General features: G+C 40.8%; 2 protein-coding genes across 11 annotated transcripts in view; one reads left to right on the top strand and one right to left on the bottom strand.

Annotated features, from left to right (window-relative positions):
* Positions 1-17,930, top strand: part of LOC128534098 (protein mono-ADP-ribosyltransferase PARP11-like) — a 29,049-nt gene extending 11,119 nt beyond the window's left edge. For 3 of the 9 annotated variants that reach the window (XM_053508399.1, XM_053508403.1, XM_053508398.1), the window contains 2 exons: positions 775-932; positions 1,009-5,014. In XM_053508399.1, coding sequence (XP_053364374.1) covers positions 775-932; positions 1,009-1,280 — 430 coding nt within the window. In that variant the 3' untranslated portion in view covers positions 1,281-5,014. Of the gene's footprint in view, positions 1-774; positions 933-1,008; positions 5,015-5,048; positions 5,127-10,588; positions 13,051-16,858 lie in introns of those variants that run through there. The other 6 variants (XR_008361451.1, XM_053508401.1, XM_053508400.1 and 3 more) reach the window with 6 other exon arrangements.
* A 183-nt stretch (positions 17,931-18,113) lies between these two features.
* Positions 18,114-22,007, bottom strand: LOC128534100 (protein mono-ADP-ribosyltransferase PARP11-like). 2 transcript variants are annotated; one of them, XM_053508407.1, is made up of 7 exons: positions 21,897-22,007; positions 21,710-21,824; positions 21,486-21,555; positions 21,291-21,363; positions 19,323-19,456; positions 18,534-18,691; positions 18,114-18,459 (listed from the first exon to the last, which is right to left on the bottom strand). In XM_053508407.1, the coding sequence occupies exons 1-7, from the start codon at positions 22,005-22,007 to the stop codon at positions 18,191-18,193; spliced, it is 930 nt and encodes a 309-aa protein (XP_053364382.1). In that variant the 3' UTR covers positions 18,114-18,190. The 2 variants fall into 2 exon arrangements, with proteins under 2 accessions (XP_053364382.1, XP_053364381.1); XM_053508406.1 differs by having other exon boundaries at positions 21,710-22,007.
* Between the last annotated feature and the right edge of the window lie 3,272 nt (positions 22,008-25,279).

Below are 25,279 nucleotides of genomic sequence, written 5' to 3'. Positions count from 1 at the left end.
TTTCCTTTCGGCTCGGTTTTTGGTTGATTAGGCTGATAGGGCTAAATCACCTGCTTATTTGTGGTCCATGTAACAAATTATTTGTCTATTGATGTTATTATGCTTACTACATACAGTACGCTACTGTGTTATGGTCTAAAATGCCCCCGACCTAGGCCACGGATTGCCCACCTAAATTCATAGGTTTATGGTTTACAAATTACAAATTATAACAAATGAATTTAATTATAAAATAAGCAGTATAAAAAAAGGGTGTATGGGGGAAAATTATATATATATTTTTTATATACCACATGTGTATTTTTATATTGCTTATTTTATAATAAAAATCGTTTCTTGTAATTTTTCAAACCACAAATATTTATTTAGTGTAATTTGTAATAAATAATTTGTTATTTGGACATTGACAAACCCCTGCAAAATAAATGTGGCATAAAATAATCATTTTGGGGGATTTGTAATAATCATCTCCTGTCATATCTGTATTCTTCACTAGTGGGGCGCGCCCCACACTTTGAGAACCACTGAGCTAGACTAACAGCAAATAAAGTCTAGCTAATTAAGAGTATGTTTGCCAATATTTAGTTATCACCTTAAAAGTATATACACTAAATAATTGATATGCTTTACATAAATTCCAGACAACGTGTATATTACTCATAAATAATTGCACCAGTCTATAATGTGATTTAGATTTTTATTAAATTAATTGTGCAACACAAATGTTCACTATCTACTGTATATGAATATTTGTATCCATCCTTTTTTCTGTAGGAAGAAATCACAGCTGATGAGATTAAAAGGTCAGTCAGATATTGAAGAGAAAAGACTCTTCCATGGCACAAACAAAAACAATGTGTATGGTATTTGCTTATACAATTTTGACTGCAGAATATCTGATTCAGTAAGACATGCTCACCTCTATGGCAAAGGTAAGTTGGGTTAGATTTTTTTACCTTATACCACATCAATCTCCTTTATTTACAAATGTTATACATTTTCTTTTAGGTACATACTTTGCTCTACATGCTTCCTACGCAGACAATTACAGTAAACGCCAATGCCAGGGAGACACAACCAACACACGAATAATGTTCCTTGCTCGGGTGATTGTTGGAAAATACACAACTGGGCAAAAGAATCTCTGCAAACCTGATGGTGACCAAATTGAAAATAAACATGACAGCTGTGTTGACAATACTTTATATCCCAGAATGTTTGTTATATTTAATTCTAACCAGATATATCCAGAATACGTGCTGGAGTATGGTGGGCAATAGGGTGAGAAAATAATCATGGAAGACACAAAAACATTACTGGTCTGTTGAGTTTTGATATAGAATGTAAAAAGAAAATGTCATTTAGCATAATTTTGTGCTGTCATAAAGAAGTGTTAAACTTCTTCTAGATCATTAGATTGTTTCCTGTAGTGCAGGTATTATCAATTAAATTTTGTGAAGATCTAGGTCATTACGACATTACATCACATTTCTCATTTACAAAGATCCAAATAAGCAACTAACAGTGGCAACATTAACTTATAATGCTTGAATATTAATGATTAAAAATGAATAATTTCATTTGTCTCTGACCATTCGCAATCAAAATGTCCATTTTGACCGATCTAGCTCTCGCTGATCCACATAAGACCCAACAGAATATCTTCAAAAGAAGCTAAGCTGGGTCATGATTATAAACTTTAATTACAGTCTGCCAAGATGCTGAGCTGTGGCCACTTTCCACTGGTTACATTTTTTAGCCCTGTGTGGTAAAAAAGACCCGACAGCGTCTCTACCTCCTCAAACGTTTGACTGACTTTACACTGCCCTCCAAGGAAACATTGCAACCTGGTTCAGGAACAGCACCATGCAGGAAAGCCAAGCTCTACAGAGGGTGGTGCGATTAGCTGAGCGCATCATCTGCACCAAGCTTCCTCACCTGCACTCAATTTACAACAAGCAGTGCTGGACCAAGGCCAGGAAGATAGTGAAGGACCTCAACCACCCCAACAATAGACTGTTCTTTCTGTTGAAGTCAGGAAAGCAATTCGCTTTCTAAAGGCCAACACAGAGAGACTGAGGAGAAGCTTTTTCTCGCAGGCTATACAGACTCTCAATAATAACATCACTCAGGACCAAACACTCTGATCTTCTCTCTTTGTTCTTTTAACAATAGCACAATAATACTCTTCCTTCACTCATCATGTTGCACATTGCGGATTTAACACACATTTGCACATGGTCTATACATTTTGCACTTTTGGAACTTTGCACATTGTTCTGCTTGTGGCTTTTCTATTTTGAATTCTATTTCATTACTTTAACTTTTTTAATTATATTCTTAGTTTATATTCTTTATTTGAATAATCAAATTTTAAGGTCATGGACGGTCATATAAACATTTTACTGCATATTATACTGAGTATGTGACAAATATATTTTTTATTTGAATTAAGTCAGGTGAAATACTTGTGTGTACACATCTAGACTGTGGTCTGCCAGTTGATGACCTCTGCTCCAGTGCAAAGTTATAGAAGTGTGGGATCCAAATGAAGCTGCAGGTCAGTGAAGCAACCTAGCTAACAGAAGTGGGTAATAACGAGTTACATTTACTCCGTTAGTTATTTAAGTAACTGTTTGAAAAAAAAAGTGTACTTCTATGAGTAGGTTTACGGCATCATACTTACTTTTACTTAAGTAGATTTGCGAAAAAGACTTGCTAATCTTCCTTTGATACTTTCGCTACACTCAACGCGTTACTTTTCTAACCATTTAGTCTACACATTAGATATTCTTTATTTTTGCCAGAGAAATTACCACACAGAAATGTATACCGGGGAAAAAAAAGTCAGTTAAACAATGACACAAAAAAGGAAATGATTGTACATTAAGGGATTCTTACAATTATTAATCAAACATCATATAAATTATCACACAAATATGATAATTATCGTGCAAGTGGAGTCCACAAGTGCCGCTTCTGTACCACATGGGGGCACAACAGCCATAGTGAAGATGAGACACAATGTCATCAAATAACACCTGGTATTAAAATTAAACATTAAACGACAATCTGTATTCATTTAGTTCTCTCTCAGATATTAAAGAAATAAAGATTTTAAAAACATTTATAAATGTGTTTTTTTTTTACGAATATTTCAAACAGAAAATAATTTTCTGTGGAAAAAAATGATCTGTGATGAAATACAAGAAGTAAAATGTGTGAATTTATGAACGGATTAATGAATGAATAAATTAACCTGCTGCGAAGAGGCTTTCAGCTTGCATGGCAACCATTTCCAGCTGCATACACATCTGGTTCAGATGTCTGCATGTGCTCATCAATATGAAAATGTATACATTACATATTATATATACATGCATGTATACATTTTCCACCTCCAGTGATGGAATTAAAAATTAAGCAGCCAAAGTCAAACCTTGGATTGTGAGCATAATTTGTTCTGGAAGCGTAATTGTATATCGTATCAAAACAGTCATATATCAAAGCGAATCATCCAATGAGAAATAATGGAAACTTCTTTGCACTTTTGAAAAGAATCCCGACTGAGCAGTGTTTCCGTTGGTGTTTCCGTTAGTGTGTGTGTGTGTGTGTGTGTGTGTGTTCGTGTGTGTGTGTGGGTGTGTCTGCGTGCACGTGTGTAGAGCTGAAGTAGGATGAGAAGGGAAAGAATGACTTTGACACACACACTCTAACAGAAACACTGCTCTCTTGGGAAACCCTCTAATGACACTCCAACAGAATCACTGCTGTATAGTAAAAATAAAACAAATTAACCTGTGGTTTACCTTTGAAAAGAATCCCGGCAGAACAGTGTTTCACATAGGGAATACGCATTTTGATATACAGTGGAACCTTGGATTGCGTGAAACTTGGTCTGCAAATTTAAGTTAATATACGAGCAATGTGATATACGCATGTGCTTTGTCTGCTGAGCATCATGTGATCACAACTGAGCCAATTGTTTTTCTCTCTTGTGCTCTACGAGATTATGGGTAATTGTCTCCCATGCTCAGTGTCAGTGTGCATGTGTCACTCATAAAGACAAAATCTGTGCGCATGTGTACTGTTCATTATAACATGACAGTGTGTTTGTGCGTGCCTAAAGCAAAAGTAAGTGTCATTAGAGAGGTTCCTTGTCAAAGAAGTTTTCCTGACAGAGCAGTGTTTGTGTGTGTTTTGTGCGCGGATGCGCATTTGTGTAAGTGTAAAAGCAAGAGAAGAAGAGAGGGGGCTACGGTATAGGATCACACACACACCCCTGGCCTTGTCTTTTATCACCCAGGTTACACCTCACAGCTTCCACTTCATACAGACACAGAAACACATTGGTCGCAGGTGTAGAAATGGATTCAACCACAACAGAGCCCAGTGAAGTATTTCTTATTAAGGGTTTTTTGATTAGCTAGTCTTTTGAATGATTTTAGTTAGAACTATGAACACTAAACATTGAAATGTCTGATGTAAGGCAAATTTAAGAAACACAATAATAATATATTTCTACATTAATGACCCCAAGAAACATTTTCCACTGACAAACTTGGCAAAACCCCATCACAGAGTCAATGTAATTTTTAAGTGTTATAACAAAATCACCAGAAGACCTCTGTTAAAATGAGGTAAAGAGCAGTGACAAGAGGTGTGGGGGAGATGCCAGTTTAAGTCTGAGGCTTTAAAATATGTGCAAAAAATCTAACAATTCCAACTATGTGCAGTTCAGCAGGTCTATTTCCCAACTCTGCTATGAAAATCATCATGTAATGTATATTTTAGTGCTTTCTTGGTTTTCTACATCCATTTTAACAATGGTTAAGAATTTATGCCAGTCAGCGTTTAACTCTGTTACTTTCTTTGGTTTGAACCGGTTTTGTTATCTATATATATACTGTAAACTGTAGTGTATTGCAGAAAAATTTAGTACAGTATTGGTAAGGTCATTTATACTAAACAACTGCTGTAATTACTATAAGGTACTATAAAACCTTTTCATGAAAGTTTGTGTAAACAGCATGCCTTATTTATTTCAGCGCTAAAGAACCAGTGGCAAAGAACCCAAAGAAAATAAGCAGCCTACTCATTCATGGAGAACGTCTCGGGTTACTTTGTTGTAACCCTGTTCCCTGAAAAGGTGGGAACGAGATGCTGCGTGAAAACGCTATGGGAATATCTTTTCGTGTTGCCGGTTGTGAAGCATGTGTGTACCAAACACGCCAAATTTTGGCTTATATAACCTCGGTCAGGTGACGTCATCTGATTAGATGCACCTGCAGGTTATAAATAGGAGTAAGCCGGCAACATTCCTCAGATTGATTGTCTGAACGGACGTCCGGTCACGTGGGCAGTGCGGCATTGGGACGCAGCATCTCGTTCCCGCCTTTTCAGGGAACAGGGTTACAACAAAGTAACCCGAGACGTTCCCTTTCAAAGGCTACACTCGATGCTGCGTGAAAACGCTATGGAAACGAGAGTACCAACGTCGCCGCACTGCAAGTGTCTGGACCCCGCATTGTGTAGCGTGTGCGCACAAGGCTGAGAGGTCTCAGAACTATGTCTGGGAAGCTGACTCGAGGACTCGTGAGCCCGGAGTGACAGGAACATCCAGACTATAAAATCTAATAAATGTGTGCGGGGAGGACCAGCCCGCCGCGTCACACACTTGTTGCAGGGGAATACCTCTTGCTAGTGCAATAGATGAAGCAATCCCCCTGGTTGAATGAGCCCTGATTCCTAGAGGCGAAGTCAGCCCACGCGCCTCATAGGAGAGAGCAATAGCATCTCTCACCCAATGTGACATGGTCTGCGTAGTAGCGGCCGCCCCCCGGTTGCGGCCTCCATAGCAAATAAAGAGCTGCTCTGATCTACGCCACTGGCAGGTGCGGTGGACGTAAATCCGAAAAGCACGTACTGGACATAATAGGTGAAGTTTCTCCTGCTCCGAAGCTGTAAAAGGCGGAGGACAGAAGGCTTCAAGAACAACAGGGTGCATGTTTGAAAATGGAACTTTCGGAAGATAGTTCGGGTGAGGATGCAGAATGGCCTTGACTAGCCCAGGGGCAAAGTCCAGGCAGGATGGGGAGACTGACAAGGCGCGCAGATCCCCAATCCTCTTGAGAGAGGTAATGGCCATAAGAAAAACCATCTTAAGAGTCAGAAGCCTGTCCGGCGCTGACTCTAGTGGTTCGAAAGGAGTGTCAATTAGACCTTCGAGCACGATAGATAAATCCCATGAAGGGGTCGTGGCTCTAGTGGGTGGCTTCAACCGTTTAGCTCCACGAATAAAACGGGCAACTAAAGGGTGTTTTCCCACAGTAATCCCCTCGATTGGAATGTGGCAGGCTGAGATAGCGGCCACATACGTCCTAAGGGTACTAGGGCACAAGCCCGAGGACAACTTATCTTGCAGGAACTTCAGCACTGAAACAATTTGGCAGTGGACTGGGTCTACCTGCTTCGTCATGCACCAACTTTCAAAAACATTCCATTTGAGGGCATAAGCTTTTCTAGTGGAGGAGCTCTAGCGGCTAGAATAGTGTCAATAACGCTGGCTGGAAGACCAGCTTGACTTAGTTCAGGGGCCAAACGTGAAGGTTCCAAAGCTCCGGTCGGGGATGAAATATTGTCCCCTGCGCCTGAGACAGAAGATCCCTCCTCACTGGAATCATCCAAGGTGAGCCATCGAGGAGAGATATTAGATCCGAGAACCATACTCTGGCCGGCCAACGGGGCGCTATCAGTAAGAGGCGCAAACCGTGTTGACGGACCCTCGCCAGGACTCCCGGGAGCAGAGATATTGGTGGAAACGCATAAAGGCGTAAATTGGGCCACGTATGGGCCATCGTGTCCAGACCCAGGGGAGCTGGATGAGTCAGAGAGTAGTAGAGAGGACATTGTGCTGTCTCTTGGGAGGCAAAGAGGTCCACCTCTGCTGTAAAGAATCTTTCCCAGATTTGGCTGACTATGTCGGGGAGGAGTTTCAATTCCCCGTTTGTCACAGCTTGTCTGGACAGTAAATCTGCTCCCACATTCATGTGCCCTGGAATGTAAATCGCCCTGAGGGACAGGAACTTGTCCTGTGCCCAGAGCAGAACCTGATGCGCTAGCTCGTTCAAGCGGCGCGAGTGCAGTCCGCCCTGGCGATTTATGTAGGAGACTACCGATGTATTGTCCACCCGCACTAGAACATGGTAGCCTCTCAGCTGCTGGAGGAAGTGCTGTAGGGCCAAAAATAAAGCCATCATTTCGAGGCAATTGATGTGCCATGCGAGAAGATGACCTCTCCAGCGCCCTTGAGCTGGACGGCCATCCAAGACCGCACCCCAGCCGGTAAGGGAAGCGTCTGTCGTTAGCATTTTGCGACGACAAGACGGACCTAGAGTGGGACCCAAGGTGAGAAACTGGGGTCTGAACCACATAGAAAGGGTACGACGTCCTTCGAGCGTAACCCTTATTCGCCTTCGGGGATTGGCCCTTGTATGAAATCCCCTGGCTCTTAGCCACAACTGAAAAGCTCTCATGTGCAGAAGGCCCAAAGGTATCACCGTGGATGCAGCTGCCATGAGGCCTAAACATTTTTGAAAGTGATAAATAGTCACTTCCTGGTCTAGTCTGATTTCCTTGAGGGCGCTGAGGATGGATTCGACACGAGCGGGAGACAATTGTGCCCGCATAGTGATCGAGTCCCATCTGACACCCAAGTATGTTGTCCTCTGAGCCGGAACGAGAACGCTTTTGGTAGCGTTGAGTCTCAATCCCAGCGAATGAAGATGAGCTAGGATGACATCGTGATGTCGGAGCGCTAGCTGCTGAGACTGGGCCAGGATTAGCCAGTCGTCTATGTAATTGAGAATACGGATGCCCTGGAGTCGCAAGGGAGCCAGGACAGCATCCATACATTTTGTATATGTGCGGGGTGACAGAGCTAGACCGAATGGAAGGACCTGATACTGGTAAGCTTCTCCCCCGAAAGCGAACCTCAGGAACTTCCTGTGTTGTGGCAAAACTTTTATGTGGAAGTATGCGTCCTTTAAATCTATCGTCACGAACCAATCTTCTGGTTGGATTTGCGAGACAATCATATTGATGGTTAACATCTTGAATCTGTACTTTTTGAGATAGCGGTTCAACCCGCGAAGATCCAAAATCTGACGCAGCCCCCCGCCTTTCTTGGGAACCAGAAAGTAGCGACTGTAGTAGCCTGACTCCCTGTCTGGAGGAGGAACCTGTTCTATGGCTCCCTTCTCCAGCAACACCTGGAGTTCAGAGTTTAGCAGATGCGCTCTCTCCGGTATCACGGAAGTGTAGACCACGCCGTTGAAACGCGGAGGGCGATGAGCAAACTGAATCCTGTAGCCTTTCTCTACAGTCTTTAGCACCCAGGGAGATATGCCTGGCAGTAACTTCCACGCTGCCAGTTTCTCCGAAAGGGGTACAAGTTTTAGTGCGCGGGGGGGTGTTAGTGGTTCGGCATCCTGGAATATAGCAGGATAAAACCGAGGCACTAACATATCTCTGGAGGTCGGTGAGGTCCGAAACACCAGAGGCGGCGGAAACTGAACACCGACCCCCTGGGGCACGTAGGCTTCAGGACTTAGTCTTTGAAAAGAAGACAGTGCGGCGATCTGCTCTTTTGGAGGCAGCCTGTTGGGGGCGACGAGCCGTACCCCAGTCCTTACGGGGGGGTGCCCGGCTGCTGACGCTCTCTTTCTGTGCCTCTTGCCTGGTGAGATTCAGATCTGGCCGAGGCTGGGTGGCCGAGGGCCTCGACTCTTGAGCACGGCGTGGGAGAAATTTCCCAAAAGCCTGTTCATACAATTTAGCTTCTCGGAACCTAGTGGCGACGGAATTCACAGCGTCGCCAAATAGGCCGGAAGGTGAGACAGTGGCATCAAGGAGGAATCTTCTATCCTTGTCCTTGATGCCTGTCAGGTTTAACCACAGGTGCCATTCAGCGGTCACCAAGAAGGCCATGGAACGGCCGATTGCACGGGCTGTCTGTTTAGTCGCACGCAGGGATAAATCAGTAGCCCGGCGTAATTCATTGAATGTGTCATGATTCAGTGTGCCGCTCGTGCTCAAATCTTTCAGCAGATCAGCCTGATACGCCTGCAAAACCGCCATGGTGTGCAAGGAAGCGCCGGCCTGACCTGCTGCTTGGAACGCTTTCCCTACCAGGGTAGAAGAAGTTCTACATGGCTTGGAGGGAAGTGTTGGTTTCTTTAATGAGGATGATGTTCCAGGAGAGAGATAGCCCGCAAGCGTCTCTTCTATCTGGGGCATCACCAGATAACCTCGTGCTTTTGCATCAACGATGTTCGAATAAAACGAAGTCGATTGTACAAAAATGCGGGAAGAAAAAGGATTTCTCCAAGAACGAGATAACTCGTTGTGGAGGTCATCAAAAAATGGGAGAGAGCAGTGTTTTGGCTCCATCTCCTGGCCACCCGACAGAAATCTGTCATCTAATTTAGATTGTTTTGGGTGAACCTGTTCCTGTGGCCAGTCAATATGCAGTCGTTCGACTGCACGCGTTATAACTTCGAGCAATTCCTCATATTCTCTTTCATCTTTTGAGGAGCGTTCTGAGGAAGCAACTTCCATTTCCACAGAAGCAGGAAAACGAGTCTCTTCAACACACCCGCGAGAAGCACCGGAGTGAGCTCGTGAAGTGGAAGGAGAGACATCGGGATCGGGGGAGAGGGCGAGAGAAAGGAGGGACTCTGTCTCTCGCTCCTCGGCCAGATCTGCTTGTGATCCCCATGAGTGCAGCGTGGCTCGTGGTTCCCTAAAGAACGTGAGGCGCACGCGAAGCAGCTTCATGGGGAGAAGATCACAGTGCTCACACTCTCCATTAAGCCCTTCGAGAGCGTGCTTTTCACCCAAACATTCGAAGCAGAATGTGTGCATATCGCCCTCCGAAAGGAAATTTTCACAAGGAGGGGGACATCTAGTTCTAAACTCCGCCATAATAACTGGTGAGTTTTATAGATTTAATTCTGCTTATTTTTGTTATGCTTGCTGACACACACACGCGCAATGCGGTGAAGAAAAAGATCTGAGGAATGTTGCCGGCTCACTCCTATTTATAACCTGCAGGTGCATCTAATCAGATGACGTCACCTGACCGAGGTTATATAAGCCAAAATTTGGCGTGTTTGGTACACACATGCTTCACAACCGGCAACACGAAAAGATATTCCCATAGCGTTTTCACGCAGCATCGAGTGTAGCCTTTGAAAGGGAACAGAGACTGATGCTGACATGGCTCCACATGCTTTGAGATTCCTGCCTGCACAGGAACCTGGACCACAGATAACACCATGTGATGCTCATACTCCCATGAGTCTCTTCAGAATGTTTTTTCATTAAAGTGCTATGTCAACTCTGTGTCAAAACACCAATGCTCAGGCTGCCAGGGCACGTGCAAAGGGCCATAAATATAAATGTACAGACATCAGCATCATTGAGATGTACTGCTACATTGGCCTACTCTTCTACATGGCCATGGTGAAGTTGAGGTGCATTACAGACTACTGGCGGCAGGACAATCTTTTCTCTGTTTCTTTTCCAGCCACAATCATGTCAAGAAACAGATACCGCACCATTTCATGGAATGTGCACATGAGCCACTCAGATGCGGACAAGGACAATGACAGAAAGAGAAGCACAGCTGAACATGACCGTCTTTTCAGGGTCAGACCCCTCATGGACACTATCCGGCATGCTTGTAAAGCCATCTATCATCCAAGGAAAAATTTGGCAGTGGGTAAAAGAAAGGTGGCATGCAAAGCAAACACAGGAATGACTACATGAAGGCCAAGCCAACCAAGTGGGGATTCAAGTTGTTTGTTCTTGCAGACTTTTCAAATGGATACACTGTAGATTTTGCTGTCCTCACAGGAAAGAACAACTTTCCCACAGGCCATGGCCTGTCATATGATGCTGTGACATCTCTGTTAGACTGTACAGTTTTGGGCTCTGGGTACCATGTATAATGAATAATTTTTACACTAGCCCAAAGCTCCTAACAGACTTGTTTGCTTTAAAGTTTGCTGCAATTGGAACTTACCGGGACAACAGGAAAAATAGCCCTCGAAATGCAGCTAACTCACTCACCAAAAGATCTGTGAGGGGCTCCATCAGGTGGATTCGAGATAAACATCTTCTGTTTGTGAAGTGGAGAAGTTTTTGTCTGTTCCACCATCCACGCTGCCTATACAGGACACACTGGGCAAAGAAGGGTGACAACACAAACTGGATAGAGGACAGTGAGTTTTCCATGTCCTGCACCAGTGACTGTCTACAACCAGCACATGGGGGGTGTTGATCTATCTGATCAGCTGATCCAATACTACACCACACAGCACAAAACAATAAAGTGGTACAGAAAGCTATTTCTTCACTTCTTGGACATTGCTGCCACCAATGCTTTCATTGTACACAAAGAGCATTACACCAAAACGGATCAGTGCTCACCATGTGCCAGCTGCCATTGCTGGTCGCCGGAGCTGTGTGCTTTGCAAAGCAAAGCATGGTAAGAGGCAGGACACTCCTTGGAAATGCAAGGCCTGTGATGTTGACTTGTGTTTTCAGGTCAAAAAATACTGTTTCCTGGAGTGGCACGACGATGTGTAGCTGTTTTTTTTATATTGTTTTTTTTTTTTGCACAGTTTTGCCCTGATTGAGTCTTCTGTATGTGGCAGGGTAAGTGTTTGTTTTAATTTTTGATTTGTTGGGGGTGTGGTTATTGAATTAATGAGGGGAACGCAGTCTATTTAAGGACCCTTATTTTGACCAGTGGTGACGTGTTTGTGGTGTCTGGGTCCTCTTCAACCTGGGGTCCGTTCTTCGTACGTCGCTAACTCAGTTAGCTGGATTTAATTGTTGTGGATTTGTCCTGATCTCGGATTGTTTCGTTCTTCGATGCGCTTCTAGCATTTGTTGTCATACAACATATCCGTAAGCTTGAACCTGCTCGGGAGCAGGTTTATTTCATGTAAACACGATTTAGCCTGCGCTCCTGCTGGGTTATGATTGGTTGAAATAGCGAAGTCACATCTGATTGGTTAAAGAGCACGACTGACACCCCCCCCCCCCCCGCCCCTCACACACACACACACACACACACACACACATAATCGCTATCAAATATTATATATGAACATAAATTCATAGATTTAATGTTATCAAATATGATATTACTATTATAATAAACCCTCGGCATAAGACAGCCGTCAAGACCATTAATACAAATTCTTGTATAATGTTTATTTTGTAACACATTTTTTTTCAGAGGTTTGTCATAAAAATATGCAAATAAATATTTATATATATTAAAAAATAAATATTTTATAATGATAAATTGGACGAAACTAATTTTATTATAAAATAAACAATATAAAAGTATACATAATATTTCTATTTTTTCATATACAACATTTATTTTCATATTGCTTATTTTATTTTATTGTCTCATGTAATTTGTAAACCATTAACCTATGAATTTATGTTCTAATATAATATTTGATAGCGATTATGTAGGGGGGGGGGCAATCCATGGCAGTGGGGCATTTCAGCGCATAACACGTGTTACAAAAAAAATTGAGCCGCTCTTTGTCCATTTCGACAACCAAACGGAGGGCTTGTGATCAGTGTTTCTACTGTCGATGCATATCGCCTTTTAAACCAACGCACGAGCGCGCAATAATCCTAGACAACTCAATCCAGCTATACTAATCATCAACAACAGGTGAGCTCAAAGAACCAACTTAGCCGGATCGTAATTAGCACGATGATCTCATCTTAGATGTGTCAATTCATCTTGGATGTGTCAAGCGACGTACGAAGAACGGACCTCTGGCATGTCCCTTTTTGTTCCTGGTTATTAAGGTAGGCTAGGACCTTGTTGACTGTGTAGCTAGGTAAATAGCTTAATGCTAATCGATACTATTTACAGTTTAAGTTTCTTTCTCTTTTCCTATTTTTCTGTGATTGGCTTTTATTCTTGTTTTGTGTGAATGGAATTGTCCTTCATGTCTGCTCTGTGTATTATGTGGTGACGGCGCGAATGTTTGTGTTGCTGTTGTCTTTTTTCTGTTATGTTAATTTGGTGCGGTAAGGCACCGATCTCGGTCGTATATAGGACTGGGAGACAACTTGGTGCTCTATATACTATTGAGTCTGTGAAATTGTTTGTTGATATTTTCTTTTCTTATGTTTGATGTGATTGTTTAGTGTGGATTGTGTAGACTTTATGTTAGTTCTCGGTGTGTGTGTATGTTGTTGTTGTGTTCTTTTTCTTTCCTTATTGTTTTGATCAGGAGCCAGGCACGGTGCAGGACAGGGGAAGCTGGCTGCGTGTGTTTGTGGTGTGTGCTTCACCGTGCAAGTGTATCAACACAATCCTTTCTTGTCGTGAGTGCATGGCATTTAATTCGATGTAAATTTGGGTGGGTTTTGGATGATTTTCGGAGTTGCAGCCAGACTGCTTTGTCCTGTCAGTCTCTGTTCCCTTTTTCCCCTCCCTGAGAAGTGTTTTTATTAAAACATTTTTGTTTATTGCTTCTGTGTCTCTTGGGAGCAGATAGATATTTGTTGTTTGTTTTTAATAAATAAAACATCTCTTTGTATTGCTACCCACGTCTCCGTTACTCTGTATTCTTGCCTTTGATAGGCGGAGCTTACCCGTGTGTCTTTATTGAGAGTATTTCCCTGGCGCCCCTGCAGGGTGGCGAAGTCGGATTAAATTAATTTTGTAAATTCCCGCCTTTCGGGATATTACGGTTGCCACATGTACACCGAGCCATGTTTCATGTGTAAATTTCACAGCAGTAAATATGTTTATCTGTGTCCCCTCTCTTCTCAGTCCCTGTACATTTTCATGTGAGAGAGTAGTAATACATAGGGTGTAAGAGTAGACTTAACAAACCTTACACCCTGTATTATCTTCCTGATTACAGCTTTTTCAACGTTGATTATTCCTAATAAACTGTTTAACTGAACTCGCAAGTGATCCTCAATTTTTTCTTTTGTGTGAGTCAAATACATTCTCAAATAACCTAAACACTGAAAATATATAAACTTATTTTGTCCCCAGATTCTTTCTTGTAACTCTCCTCTCTCAGTCACATACCTGTCTGATGGCTCATTATGCAGCTCATTATGCAGGCCTTTGTCTTCACAGGTGTGAATCACTGCATTAGTAATGATAGTTAACGCCTTTTCGCATAGACTCTTTACAGTCAAAAAGTGACTTAAAAAATGTTAATCACTGTATTGTTTTCTGTGAGCAAGTAAACAAGATAATTTTCACATCATTTTGAAGCAAAAACACTAATCCACCAGCCCAGTTCTCTAAAGTCTTGTGAACAAATGTTCTGTATGAGTTTCATGGCATTATTTCAGCTACTTTTATTTTCACAAAACTTACATACCACACAATTTTTTTTTTCCTAAAAAATGCAAACACATACATTCATTTTGGTCAATAATATATTATAAGTAGCTGAAAAAGCACAAATATTAGAGCATGTCCAAATATCTCAATGGCCCCAAAATCACCTCGGACTCCAGAGGGTTAATGGATCTCGGGCTTTTGTCCGCATTATAAAAGCCAAGCGCGGATTTAGTCCAGGGTCCGGAGGCAAAGCAAAAAAGCGCTGAGTGGGGGCTTTTATTAAAGAAAGTGGCACGCGAATGGGGTGATGTGACGCGCCCCAAAGACTTTAAAAAAAGGAGACCGGACTGCCTCCTATTGATCTCTGCGAGAGGACGTTGTGGGAAAGAACTGCTCGAGCTTCCGCGGCACCTTCACTTCCGTTTTCGCATCCCCGCCGCTGAAAAGGTTAAGGCCCCAAATCCAAGCCAGGAAAGCAGCCATGTGCCCCCATGCCAGCCTGGCACTGCCTCCAGACCGGCAGGTGCACGCATCCAGTCTTTTTCTTTCCTCCCTCTTTTAACCCCTTCTTAAGCCATTTTTCCCCAAATAAAATTACCTTTTTTTCCCTGTAAAAACTTGCTTCATGTCTGTGGTGCCACCCGTGCAAAAGGGTCAAACCCGTTACACCATGTAACATGTTTCCTTTAAAAAACTGTTTTCCTATACATACAGTGGGGTTTTTATTTTTTGCAAATTTGTCACTTAAATGATTGAGATAAATAAAAAAACATCATAAAAAAATAATAATACACAAAAAATACGCAAGTAAATACTGTGAAGCTAAAATAAGTGGAACGGTGGAGCCAAAGTCATTTCATCAAGGAACAACGGTGACACGATCAGAGTATGACATCCCGGTATACATCACCTCACAGTCACTAGTGGGTCAAAAGTATAGGCTCAACATACAAGCACCTTCTTTGTCAGAGAATAGCCACCTCAAAGTTTCGACCCCTTGGTAAGTATAAGGCAGTGGTTCCCAAACATTTTCTGTCATTCTCCACTTAAGTGGGTGGGCGAATTGTCCCACCATGAATCCAAGCGCAATATAGGCTTCAACATGTTTTTCTTACGCTTGCTTTTTGGTTATGCTGATAGTGCTGAATCACCTGCTTTTTTGTGGTCCATGTAACAAATGTACCATTGATGTTATTATGCCCACTACATACAGTCCGCTACTGACCCGGTTTGTGTCTGCGGTAAAGTTAGTTTGATATTCGCAGTTCCGAATTCAATAGCTGCGTAAATAAACCCGCAAATAAGATACCCACGTATATTTCCTTTTTACATTGTCTTCAAGCTACATCTGCCTTAAATTATACATGTTTAAAAGCATAAACACCATTACTCTCTACGGCGCAACAAATGATTGAGGGATCATCGAAAAATGCCGCACACCAACAAAAAGCGTAGAACGATATTGATCTTCCCTTCTGTTCAGCGCCTGAAGGATTTAAAAGCAACTTTGTTGCCACACTGGAGGCTAGAGATGCCAGACTAGTACTGCCTGATAAAATATTAATTTTTAACAAAAATACAGAAACATCAGCATACACATTGGAATAAATAAAATTACATGTATAATACCAAATGTTTCCTTATACATTGTTCCTCTGCAATTAACATGCCGACATTAAACCGTTATTATTGCACTATGGTTCCACTTTTTCTCTGATGTTACTTTAATTTACTTGTCTTAATGATCCATTTCTTTGCGTGTGATTGTCTAGTTTCGAGTGTCCAATCCTTATCGTCAACAAAGAAAAGCATGAATTAGAATAGGTACTTTCCTATTATTTTCCACTAATCCCCTTCCGTTTATTGCGCCCCACCTGTCATGTCTGTATTCCCTACTAGTGGGGCACGCCCCACACTTTGAGAACCACGGGTATAAGGCAACAGTATAGGTTCAATGCATTAAATATGGAGTGTAAGTCAAGAGACTGCAGTCAGGAACACATGAGACGGGAAAACGCATCGGCTGCTGGTCATGTCAGGGACCGACACTGATTGTATGATAATACCACTCTTTACTTAAATGAAGGACTGATTATAACTTGGATCTGTTATTAACTGTTTAATTACTATGGTGTACAATATGAGAGAGACATTAAATTTTGTTATGCTATAAGTGTTTAAGTGTAGTTTCATGTATTCACAAAAAAATTAACATGGCGTGTACATGTTTATGTTTACATGTTTTCTTAAACCATTTATAAAATAGTACAGTAAGTGTTAAGCTTACTTAAGACTTACTGTACTTTTGTAAAAACAAAACCATTCCTACTGTCAGAAAAACAAGAAAATAAACTATTTACATTTGTTTAGATAACTATTTACAGTAGATTAATTCTCTGATTTTTTACATTGAATGTACTTACTTGGTTTTTGCTTTGGTTACAGTTTGACCTAGCAGAGAATGTGGTGATGACCACATACAGACATGTGAACCAGCTGGAGAGGTGTGCAGCTGGCTGGAAGCCTATTTCCCTTTGGCAGCAGGTTCATTTATTCACCCACACATTAATCCATATATGAATTCACACATTCACTTCTTGTATTTTATCCCCAATACATTTTTCTACAGGATTTTTTTTCTACTTCAATTTTAGTACAAAAACACAATGTAAACTATTTTGAAAATCTTTATTTCCTTCATATTTGAGGCAGGAATTGCCTGAATAAATACATATTTAATCATACTCAAGTCCTGGTCATAAAAAGTTAAACCACAACCACAATAGTGTTATATATTTTAATTCCAAGTACCATTTAATGACATTAAGCCTCCTGTTCAATGTGTCTATTTTGCCCCCATGTGGACTCAGGAACAGGCTTCTGTGCTACTCACTGCCTACGTTATGGGGAACTGAGGTGGACTTCAGCTTCGAGCTATTTTTTATATAACTATGAGGTGATTAGTGGAGGTTGATCAGTATGAGTGTTGTTATTGCAGATGCTGATCTTTTGAAATCAGGGTAGAAATTATGATTTACAGAGTTAAAAATTGTAATTTCTTGTATGTATACTTTGACATAAGTTTAAAAGTTGCACACGAATCTAACATATTTATATCTGCCACATTGTGAAAGCCCATTTTGTGCTCTATGTAAATTGTAATGTATTAGCTACAACATTGATAACCATTTTAAATTTACGCAAAATTCGGAAAGATCTTTGACTCACTGCATGTCATTAAACATTTTTAATTGGTAGTCTAATTAAAAATTGAATAAAAAATAAAATTTGGTAGTCGGTAAAGCCCTGGTAATTAGTGGGTATTTTGTCTCTCGCTATCACTTTAAACCTGACATTGACATTGAGGAATACTTTGACTGAATTTAAATGCTGAGGATCCTGCAGATTAGGGACTGTGCAGGTGCATAAGAAGTGAAATATGATTATGTCTTGGACATAATGTGGAACCCAATGTGGATGAATGGTCAGAGAAAAATGCAATTATTTATTTTCTATCATTAATACTTAAGTATTAAAAAGTAAAGTTGCAACTGTTATCTGCTTATTTGGATCATTGTAAATAAGAAATCTAATTATCTAATCATTTATCTAGTTTAAAAAATCTAAGGAATAAATCTAAATTATTCAACATACTTCTTCATTAAATCAAATAATAATAATTAAGCAAAATGTCCAAATTTTGTTCTTACCTTCTATATCCAAAAATCAATAGACCAGTAATGTTTCTGTGACTTCCATGAATATTTTCTCACCCTATTACCCACCATACTCCAGCACGTACTCCGGATATATCTGGTTAGAATTAAAGATTACAAAAGTTCTGGGACATAAAGTATTGTCGACACAGCTGTCATGTATATTTTCAATTTGATCACCATCAGGTTTGCAGAGATTCTTTTGCCCTGTTGTGTATTTCCCAACAATCACACGAGCAAGGAGCATTATTCGTGTCTCATTTGTGTGTCCCTGGCTTCGGGACTTGCTGTACATGTCAGCGTAGGATGCATGTATGGAAAAGTATGTACCTAAAAGAAAGTTAATAACTTTTGTAAACAACTGGATGTAGTATAAAGACAAGAAAATATCAAACCCAACTTACCTTTGCCATAGAGGTGACCATATCTTACTGACTCAGATATTCTGCAGTCAAAATTGTACAAGCAAATACTATCTAAATTGTTCTTCCCTGTGCCATGGAAGAGCATTCGTTCTTCAATGTCTGACTGACCTTTTATTCTCATCAGCTGGGTTTTTTTCCTAAAAAGGTAAATGGGATGAATACATTGAGAACATTGAATGAATACACTGGTAAAATATTTCAACATTTTAGATTGTTTATCTTTGTATAATGCATAATGTATATACATCAATGGGGTCTATCGTAAGCTAAGCTGATGATAACATAATGGTTCTATAAATGTTTATTATTAATAGATCATGATTTTTTATCATGATGTTATTTTGCTCTGCCTTGTGTTAGAAACTGGTTAGTTTTGTAGCCCACAACAGCTGTGAGCTGAGCAACTCAGATGGTTCCGAGGTGTTGGTTAAAAGAACATTATATTATCAGATGTGTTTTATTGCTGAAAGTGCTTTCATGATTCGCTTTGAATGTAGGTTTTGGCAGGCAGTCCCACCCAGACCCCCCCCCCCCCCCCCCCCTACTCCCAATACTGTGGACTGTATTGGCCTACTTTTACCCATGCTGATGAATAACAGTTCTCTCTACTAACTTGCACACTTTAAGTTTTAGAACTGTTGAATTAAGAGCATGAAACGTGCATGGTGTTTGTGCTCCAGGATCTGAATTAGGAAACACTATTATAAAATAGTAGAATAGAATAAAAATAATGAAAGTATGTAAAAATCTGACTGATACTGTACCTACCTACAGTACAGCTCCCAGAGGTCAACATTCTGTATTCTGTGAATATATTTCAGAGGTTCCTGCAGAAGACCAATTTCTCGCACATACCTTTCTACTTTCTCAAACTCACTTGTTCGCCTGTCTACAGTAAAAGCCTTAAAAAGAAGAGAGATAATGGATTAATGATTTTAAGGAATTAAAAAAGTATTTAAGCAGGCATTATGATTACACAGCATTTAGTACTGCAATGGCTAATCAGTACTCACCATTGCAAAATTATATAAAATACACTACCAAGCCAAAAAAAAAAAAAAAAACTCAGACACTCTAATATTTCATTGGACATTTTCATTGCCTTTTGCTTCAATTATGGCACACATTTGTTGTAGCATCATTGCAATAAGCTTATGTGATGTCACAACATTTATTTCAGTCCAATTAATTTTTTTCCAGGATCTTGTATTGATGAAGGGAGAGTCGGAGTGCTGTGTAAAGTCTCATCCAGAACTTGCCAAAGATTATCAATGGGGTTAAGGTCTGCACTTTGTGGTGGCCAATCTGTATGTGAAAATGATGTCTTATGCTCTCTGAACCACTCACACACTCCTGTACCACTTTATCCTGTATACAGAGTCACATGGGGCACGGAGCCTATCCCAAGGAAACTTAGAGCACAAGGCAGGTTATACTGTACTCTGGACTGGGTGCCGATCCATTGCAGGGAATACACAAATTTAGGGCAACTTGGAAACACTAATCATCCTAATTCGCATGTCTTTGGAAAGAAACCAACCAAACTCATCAGACCACATTCTGGCGAATAGACTTTTCTACAATGACCCACAATCCTAGCAAATTGAAGCCTTGTTTTTCAATTAGCCTTAGTGACAGCTAATTAGTCTGAGTCTCTTGAGTTCTCTTTAGCTTGTGCATGTGTAAATGCTCTTACCTTCATTATTAAACATAGCCATAAGTTTGAATATGATTTGATTTCAGCAAACATTTAAGTAATTTTCCATCACACTACATTTCTTTCTTAAAGATGATGGTTCAAACACTGTCCTTTTAGGTTTTAATAATGTGTGGGAAGTTCTTACCCCAATTTTAGTAGTTTCAGTAATCTCTGCAGTTGTTTTTTTTTTTTTGCGGGTACAGGTAAAAATCTCTTCTGAGAAAGAGTAACATCTTTGCCAAGACCAGGATATGTCTTCTGGCATAGTTGTTTAAGAAATGAGAAGCTACTCACTGCATCAGAATGGGTTAATAACTGGTTGAAAGCTAAAACTAGTAATCACTGTAAGTACCCAGTGGAAGGCTCTTACCTATTTGCTTAGTTAAACGCAGGATTTTTTTTTTCTTTGGACAGGTAGTGTATATTTGATTATGGTGAGTAATCACATGTAATATATATATATATATACTGTATTACACAACCATGCATACACACACAGGAAAAATAGTACATCATTCCTCCTGAACACTAGAGGCAGAAATTTCCTAAATAAAGGACTGCAAATATTAACAGTGTAATTGTAAATAATTTGGTGTTACGTTACTGGAGATTTGACATAAATCTTTTTATCATAAGCCCATAATAGATCATTAAATCATAACCAAAACTGTGTTTATTGAATATTGGAGTATATTATTGTCATTTATGAGAATATAAAATAATGTAAATGCAAAAGCCAAACACAGCAAACATAACAACATGGGTTAAAATTCAGTAAAATTTTTTGAGATGGTAATTGTCATTGCCATTTATCAAAATACATACGTGAGCACAATGACCCATAACCATACAAATGACATACTGTAATTTCATGATACTCAAAAGCCAAAAAAATTAAAGCCAAATTATGGAAAATATGTCATTTCCCAAGGATAAAGCAGTGATTTGATTAAAGCTTCTCTGTATCTGTATGTGCCCCAAAGGGATCCCCAAACTTGGCTAAAATGTCTCGTTTGCTTTTCCATCATAAGCTGTACCTTATAAGGTGCTTTAGCGTCCATCTTCTCCCAGTGAGCAGGTACAGATGGAGCCTGGTTTGCACATGTGCATCTATTTAATTAGAAAAAGGGAAGGAGTTTCACTTTCATTTCATGATAAAGGTAACACACAAGATGAACTCATCAAGCAAGAGTAGTTAAGCTTTAGTTAAAAGAAACTGTAAATGCACAGACCTGATCTGAGTGAATAAAGAACGTTTTAATTTTTGTGCCTGTCCTGTCCTTAGGTTGGTCTTCAGGAACCCTAATTTTAGTAAATCTAAATGTTATTATTCTTTTTAAAAGTCATGTATTGATTTAGCATAATTACTTTTAAGCATTACAACTTTCATTTATTTTTAAACATATTTATAATCCACAAAAATAGTTTTAAGTATAAACCTGAGAAGTGACATTACCACAAAAATCTATTTTAAAGATCCCTGCTGCTGTGGTGATGGTAATAACTCCATTTGGGTTTTTAGCGAAAAGGATTTCCAGATCTGAGCTGCTGATGAGGTTCACTGGATCATCCTGTAAAGGAATACTTTTTTCATGAAAGCAGCTAGAAAAAAGCTTTGGAATAGTAATAAAATAAGACAATACCTCAGTTCTGTGCCAAACGCCACTTACTGCTTCATAGAACCAGTAGCAAGGATAATCAGAAGTGTCCATAGGTTCAGTGCCATCATCCTGTGTACCAAAATCAACAAACATGATGCTGTAAAAAAAAATTTTGAAAATACCCTATAAAATTTGAGGTAGCACTCTAAACCTTCTCCAGTTAGTTAAGTTTAACTGGTTCAGGTGACACAGGTAAGAGGGAAAGGAACAGACACTCCTGTACTGACATCAGTGATGGGAGGGAACATTTATTGCAGATATCATCTGTGTTTTCCAGTCTAAACCACCCAAACCATATAATATATAGATGTATCCTTCAAAACCTACAGCTCTGCCATGATCATATGAGTGCTCTGTTCCACATTCCCAACCACCCCTTACATCTCACCGCCTCACATTCCGCTCTCCACACAGCTGTAGCTATCACCAATCATCCTCCTTACCTATTTAAACCGCACTCTGTCACATTGCCAGATTATTGAGTGCTCTCCTTAGCCCAATTTTTCAGTGATCTTTCTATGCTTAGTTTTTCCGTTACTGACCACACTTTGTTTTCCGACCTCGCTCCTGTCTCAGATTTCCATGCTCACAGACTGTTCACAGAATTTTTACGACCATTGCAACGCTTTAAACCTGACTCGCATTCAACCACGAGTGCAACCAACCTGTGCAGTTTCTCCTCGCTCCCGCCGGCTCTCCTTGCTTCCGCATTCCTGCACAAGTCACGCCGCACACAAGGCTCTCTCGCCGGCTCTCCTTGCTTCCGCATTCCTGCACGAGTCACGCCGCACACAAGGCTCTGTCGCAGGATCTCCTCGCTCCGCATTCCTGCAAGTAGGGATAACTGCAGGCTGGAGCAATAAGGCGTGCCGAAAGGTAGAGGGCATGTCAAAAGAAACTGGTGGGTGAATGGAGCTTTGGCGTTGGCCAATCAGCGTGCCGAAAGGTAGGGGCGTGCTGAAAGGTAGGGGCGTGCCGAAAGGTTTCTCATTGGTGAATGGAGCTTCTGCGTTGGCCAATCAGCGGTAATCCTATTTATATGTAAGTACCTTTATTTTAGCGTGGAAGAACATGGCAGCGGTAAGGCTTGGTGTGGTTAGTCAATATAAATATATTTTTTCTTTATTTTCGTTATTTAATTGTTCGTTTAATTGTTGTCGACAGAGACGAAACACAGACAGGTTTTCCCTCGAGGTAAGGGTTGGCAGTTTGTATCGATGTCCGTTTTGCGCTACAGATGTTTTTAGGCCTCGTCATTTTATTCTGACCGAGAGTTTGAAGGATTCTGTTCCATGGACTGCTACTACAGCATAAATGAATGAATGAGCAGATTGAGTGTACAGGTTGGGTGGAGTACACTCTTAAACGGAGCAGCGCTACCTCTAAATAAAATGTTTTATTGTCTAAAATTGTCTGTTTACTGAATAAGTGCCACTTCAAAGGTTACTAAACTGTACCTATCCCCCTCTTTTTTGTGGTGTTTTATGAACTATTACATTATACATTTTACATTATGCTCATATCTATACTCAGCAAAAAAAAAAGAAACGTCCTTTGACTTTCAACTGTTATTACTTTCAGTAAACTTAATGTGTAAATATTTGTATGAACACTAAAAGAGTCAACACCATAAGACATAAACTAAAAATGTTTCACAATGTGTCCCTGAATGAAGGGAGGCTCAAAATCAAAAGTACCGGTCAGTATCTGGTGTGGCCACCAGCTGCTTGAAGTACTGCAGTGCATCTCCTCCTCATGGACTGCCTATTGCGGACAGTCTGAGCACTGATGGAGGGATTGTGTGTTTCTGGTGTGACTCGGGCAGTTGTTGTGGCCATCCTGTACCTGTTACACAGGTGTGATATTCGGATGTACCGATCCTGTGCAGGTGTTGTTACACGTGGTCTTCCACTGCGAGGATGATCAGCTGTCCTTCCTGTCTCCCTGTAGTCTTAGGCGTCTCACAGTGCGGACATGGCAAATTATTGCCCTAGCCACATCAGCAGTCCTCACGCCTCCCTGCAGCATGTCTAATGAACGTTCACGGAGATGAGCAGGGACCCTGGGCATCTTTCTTTGGGTGTTTTTTACAGTAAGTAGACAAGTCTCTTTAGTGTTCTGCGTTTTTAGAACTGTGACCTTAAATGCCTACTTTCTGTAAACTGTTAAGGTCTTACCGACCATTCCACAGGTGCATTATTAATTATACATGATTAATTGATTATGGTTAATTGAACATGCATGGAAAACATTGTTTAAACCCTTTACAATAAAGATCTGTAAAGTAAAATAGCATGAGCATCATGGGTTGGTTATTGAGTGATTTTAAAAAATCTGTTTTATTAATGTTTTTTTTTTTTTTTTACCACATCATCTATTTATGAAACTATGTTGACAATGTAAGAACTGCCTATATATTGAACATGCTGTTTAGGGTTGCCTGGACACTGCAGTTAACTGAAGCAGTCAATGCTCCACCTGGGAGGATTTTAGAGCATTGCAACCCACTTTTTACAAAGCGCATGAGGGCGTTTATTGGGGCATTCCGTGCACGATCCGTGTCATGGTTCTGCCATGGACCTGCCCATGGCAGAACCATGACACAGATCGTGCGTGTTTTCTCCATGGAGTCTTGGACCCAATTAAGGACCAGCGATCATGCTTCCCCGTGACCCTGACCCATGACGACCAATCCTACGTCACTGACGTGTTACTGGACTTCGGGGCCAATCAGAATTTAATCTCCTCTTCCACTGCCCCTGAATTCAATATTCCTCTCACGCACTTGCATCAGTCATTTACAGTTTAGGCTCTTGATGGCAGCAAACTAAACCTGATTATCCACCGCACTACCCCCATCACCCTACAGTTTTCAGGCAACCACACAGAGACCATTTCCCTCCTAATTGTTCAAAATGCCCATGCACCCATTGTTCTAGGCCTCCCTTGGTTAAGGCTGCATAACCTACACATTGATTGGGTTAAAAGAAGGGTCCTGGAGTCCCACTAAATGCCCATGCACCCATTGTTCTAGGCCTCCCTTGGTTAAGGATGCATAACCTACACATTGATTGGGTTAAAAGAAGGGTCCTGGATTGGAGTCCCACCTGCCTCTCTTCATGTTTATGCTCCGCCCCTATAGGCCGAACCTTGTCCACGCCACGAGAGGAAACTTGCTGCAGGGATCATCCGCCCATCCTTTTTGCCAGCAAGAGCAGGGTTCTTCTTCATAGAAAAAAAGGACAAATCCCTCAGACCCTGTATTGATTACAGAGGGTTAAGTGAAATCACTGTAAAAAAAAAACGCTACACACTTCCTCTGATGTCATCAGCCTTCGAACTCCTCCAGGATGCCCGTGTCTTCA

This window comes from Clarias gariepinus, chromosome 12 (genome assembly GCF_024256425.1).
Source record: "Clarias gariepinus isolate MV-2021 ecotype Netherlands chromosome 12, CGAR_prim_01v2, whole genome shotgun sequence".
In the NCBI taxonomy this organism is placed as follows: Eukaryota; Metazoa; Chordata; class Actinopteri; order Siluriformes; family Clariidae; genus Clarias; species Clarias gariepinus.
The sequence above is the reverse complement of the archived record's forward strand: the minus strand, read 5'-3'. Positions and strand labels throughout refer to the sequence as shown.